General features: G+C 36.7%; 1 protein-coding gene across 1 annotated transcript; it reads right to left on the bottom strand.

Annotated features, from left to right (window-relative positions):
- Nucleotides 1–769: 769 nt before the first annotated feature.
- Nucleotides 770–4,221, bottom strand: LOC115242035 (progestin and adipoQ receptor family member 4). The gene is made up of 5 exons (XM_029818045.1): nucleotides 3,769–4,221; nucleotides 1,821–2,045; nucleotides 1,472–1,575; nucleotides 1,260–1,397; nucleotides 770–1,179 (listed from the first exon to the last, which is right to left on the bottom strand). The coding sequence occupies exons 1-5, from the start codon at nucleotides 3,968–3,970 to the stop codon at nucleotides 952–954; spliced, it is 897 nt and encodes a 298-aa protein (XP_029673905.1). The 5' UTR covers nucleotides 3,971–4,221; the 3' UTR covers nucleotides 770–951.

Raw genomic sequence — 4,221 nt, 5'->3', positions numbered from 1 at the left:
AAAGATATATTTATTATTTTTATATAATTATTATTTTTTTGTATAGTATTTAATTTCTTTAATTTCTCTCAATAACAATAAAATTGCATTAAAATGCACGAAATTGCTAAAATGCTGGCGTGGAAAGAAATCTAAAATGCAAACTGAAGTTAAAATATGATTTAATTTCTCTCAATAACAATAAAATTGCATTTAAATGCACGAAATTGCTAAAATGCTGGCGTGGAAAGAAATCTAAAACATGTCCGATGCAAACTGATTTTGAGATTTTGAATTCAATTTCACAAACTATAAATGAAAGAAGTCTTGATGCAATATAATATGTTCTCACTGTCTGACAAAAATATTTTATGCATTTAAGGTATAAATGAGTCTGCTTCGTAAAAACTGAAAGATATATGAACAATACAATTTCTTCCCAATTATGTATCGTCCATAGCAGAGATATTTTAAAATAAATTACTTATTCATTCAATATAGGCTTACTTCTCTCTCATTCGCATCAAATTCGCCAGTTTACCATTTTTATTAATTTATCTATTGTTCAAAGCAGAGAAACTATAGATAAATTAGATATAGATATAGATAAATTTCAAATTATCATGCGACATTTGATATAATATAAGTAACCGTATGTACTTTGTACTCATGATTGTACTCAAGCCGTTCTGCGATGATCACATAATAAATTAAATAACTCTGTATTATAAACTCTCTGTCATATACATATAATATATATAATATATAATATATTATATATATTATAATTATATAATATAATATATATATATATAATATTTCTCTTTAATACTTATAGATTTATCTATTATATTATATGTAGAATTAAGCACACTTTCTGGTCTCCAAGTGTCGAAGCGCTCGACTAATTGCCAGTTGTTATAGGCTCGGTTTATCACAGACTGCAGCAAACCGTCGCGTTTCTCATTTTAATCACAGTTCTTCGCGATCCGAAGGAGAATAGCTTGCTCTATTGCACGTAGACGGATCGGATATCCAGGCAAGATCCTTCAAAGTGGCGGTATGCATAGAGCATACAGCCAAGACGACCATTACGTGCATCACATTATGGGAATTTAGTACTATATCCAATCTGCCGGGAATCCACTTCTCTGGAATGCGAAGAGCGCCGATGGATGCACCTATCACAGCTACGAGATCCTGCAAATTAATCCTTATTATTAATATTGGCATTCGTTTGCGCGACTATATCTGAAAAATGAAAATATAAAAAAATGAACCTGTAATATTATATGAATAAGAGCATCGGGTGATCCGCCACCGATGCCGAAACATCTCAATGTCATAACTAACATCCTCATTAGGAAGGGAGGAGCGAAACATAAACGTCTTTCCCACGGTGATGCCGCAGTCATCGCCTATGCGAACGTTTAAAATCGTCATTATAACGAAATGTCAACTAATGTTAGCTGTGTAAGCTAGAAAATATCACCTTTAAAAGTCCCCAAAGACTGAGGGTGCAGTAAATAAAAATGCAGCAATACCAGATGTTATCGGCGAGGCAATGAACCGCGGCTGCCATCATCGGTATAGCTCCTGAAATAAATCATGCATAAAATAGAAATGCGTCTATCGCCACACTTAAGCTACTTAATAAGACGTTCTACGTTTAAGCAGAAATTTAGTAGCGCTCTTCGTTTGAAAAACCGATCCACTCGAGATACGAAGTCTCGTATACGGAAAGTAATTCTTACATAAATTACGAATTAATCGTATATCTGTTCTCTCATTCGTTTTTGTCTTCATTCGGAGAGGCTTTCATCTGCAAATGCATCACGCACCGAAACTCTGGCATAGCCATATGCCGATCATATCGACTTTTAGCAGTGTTCTGTAGAAGACTTCGTCATAGTTGACGTTCATGAAGAGATGGTACAGGAAGGAGCCGACCCACGGGCTAACGGCGCCAATCAAGTGGCACCAGGACAGAATTCCTACGAGCGTTCCTTTTGTGTTCCATGGAAGTAAATGCGGTACCGTCAGTAACATGTAAAGGATAGCGAATCCTGAAATCACACGTGATCGCTCACTGTGGGTTCTTTTGAATAACATATATATATATTAAAACGAAGCTTTTGATATTATTTAAAAATATGCTACGTGTGCATATTGTGTTACATTGCGATAATCCACTTTTCACAAGTTTTTGACAGAGAATAATCATATTATTTAAAAATTAATATTAATATTAGAGATTTTAATTAATATTAGAGAGAGAGAGAGAGGGAGAGAAAGAGAGAAAATTTCCATTAAACAAATTATGCAATATAAGAATAAGCTTTCTAATCTTTAAATAACATTATTTTCTGTCTCACTAGTGATTATCTTGATTGACAATACTATCACAATGATAATGCAAAATCGAATAATAATAAGTGCAAAAGAGACTCTAAGAAAAAAATTCGAACATTCACGAAAATCTTCAATTTTCTTAGAAAATAATTTTAAACGGTCTATATTAACTAGCCTCTCATACACAGTGGGAAGCTCTGACCTACTTGTAAGATTTTATTTCACGCACATGTGCGCCGGTCGATACGTGAGATTTATATACAGGTTGGTCCATTAGAGAAACACAGAATACCGGTATAAGACCCGGAAGATATGGAAGAATGTTGGCGGATAATTCGTAGCATTTCAAGAGACAGATTAAGGGATTTTCTCTCTGTTCTCTCTAGAGAAGGAATTTCAAAAATTTCGAAAATTCACCCTCATGTCCGCGTTATTATGGTCTACTTTATGCATGAACGATGCAATGTCGCATGAGACAATCACGTCGCTTTTTCTCGAACTTTATCGGATATATGTAGACGCGAAAATCGTTTTAAATCGTTTATTTGGCTAGTATACCGCGGTATTGTTAGAAATTTATCAATCGAGAATCGGCTTTGGCGGGAATATTATATGGTTTCGTTCTCATCGATCGCGTCCGTTACCCTGCAATGCGTCTTCGTCGAGCGCGAGGTTTTCACGGAAGTTTGGCCTTGATTCATTTTTCCACCTTGACTTTAAAGCCATTAAGGGACCCAATCCACTTTTCTCCCTTAATATAGCTATGAGAACGGCAAATCTCGTGGATGATATAACGTTGCATTACGTTATTACTTTGTATAGAAAGTAGAAAAAGAGTACTAATAGCTATTATCTTGCGCGTGCGATCAAATCCATTTACAGACTGATACGTTTTATTTCATCTGCTTGATATAATTTTGATATAATTTTTCTATTATTTTCCTAAGCTCTGATACCTTTTTTTTTTTAGATAGAGAAATTTCATATATATATTTTATGTAATCGAATTTTTAACGCATAGATAATATATTCTAGTTTTAAGATAAAAATGTTATTACAAATATAAAATGACTTTGAAATAATAAATAATCTTTATCTATCTGCTTTTTCAATAAACAAAATATTAAATTAATATTATTCCAAAATTAATTCAAAATGTTTGAAAGATAAAAGTATCGTGCAAATACCATAAGATTCTTCATATTATAATTATAGCAATTAATGGCTCGAAAATCAGATTTTTTAGGAATCCATATTTTTGGCACGCGGATAATCTAATAATCAATCGCGCGTGAGATGTTGGAGAGATTTCAGAGAACTATCCTAGAACGCGAGATCATAACGCATTAAAGAAGCTTAAACAACAGAATTGAAACGATAAACGAATCCATTTAATCGCAATCAACATTCTTAAAAACTCGAGCTCCATTCTCTCACCGTGCGTCAGGATGTTAACGGTCTCGTTGTGGATGTAGAAGAGGCTACCGAGGCATTGGCGGATAGTCATGAGCGGCCTGTAACCGGTGTGGATGTGCGGATTGAATTGGAGATGACGCGGCATATCGCTCCATCGTCGCAGCAGCAGGAGCTTAGCCGGCGTCTCCTCCCGATGCACGACGGCCTCGGTGCCGCCGTGCATTCTCGCCCCGTCGTCGTCCTGCTGACGCTGCGGCCCGTCCGTGTCGGTGTCCTGGTGCGGCGAGGCCGGCACCGCATGGCGCGGTTGCTCGTCGGCCCGAAACGGCGTCGTGCAACGCGCGAGGATCCAAGAACGTCCCCGGAAGAAGAAGAGAGGATTATCCGCTCGTCTGGTAGCTGACGGTGGCGAGACGCTGATGCCCCGTACGCGACGAAGGTACGAGGTCGCCTCCGAGGTTGCGCACTCCGAGC

The sequence above is a fragment of the Formica exsecta genome, unplaced genomic scaffold (genome assembly GCF_003651465.1).
Source record: "Formica exsecta isolate Colony F162 unplaced genomic scaffold, ASM365146v1 scaffold558, whole genome shotgun sequence".
In the NCBI taxonomy this organism is placed as follows: Eukaryota; Metazoa; Arthropoda; class Insecta; order Hymenoptera; family Formicidae; genus Formica; species Formica exsecta.
Note: the sequence above shows the minus strand (reverse complement) of the source record. Positions and strands in the feature narration are given on the sequence as shown.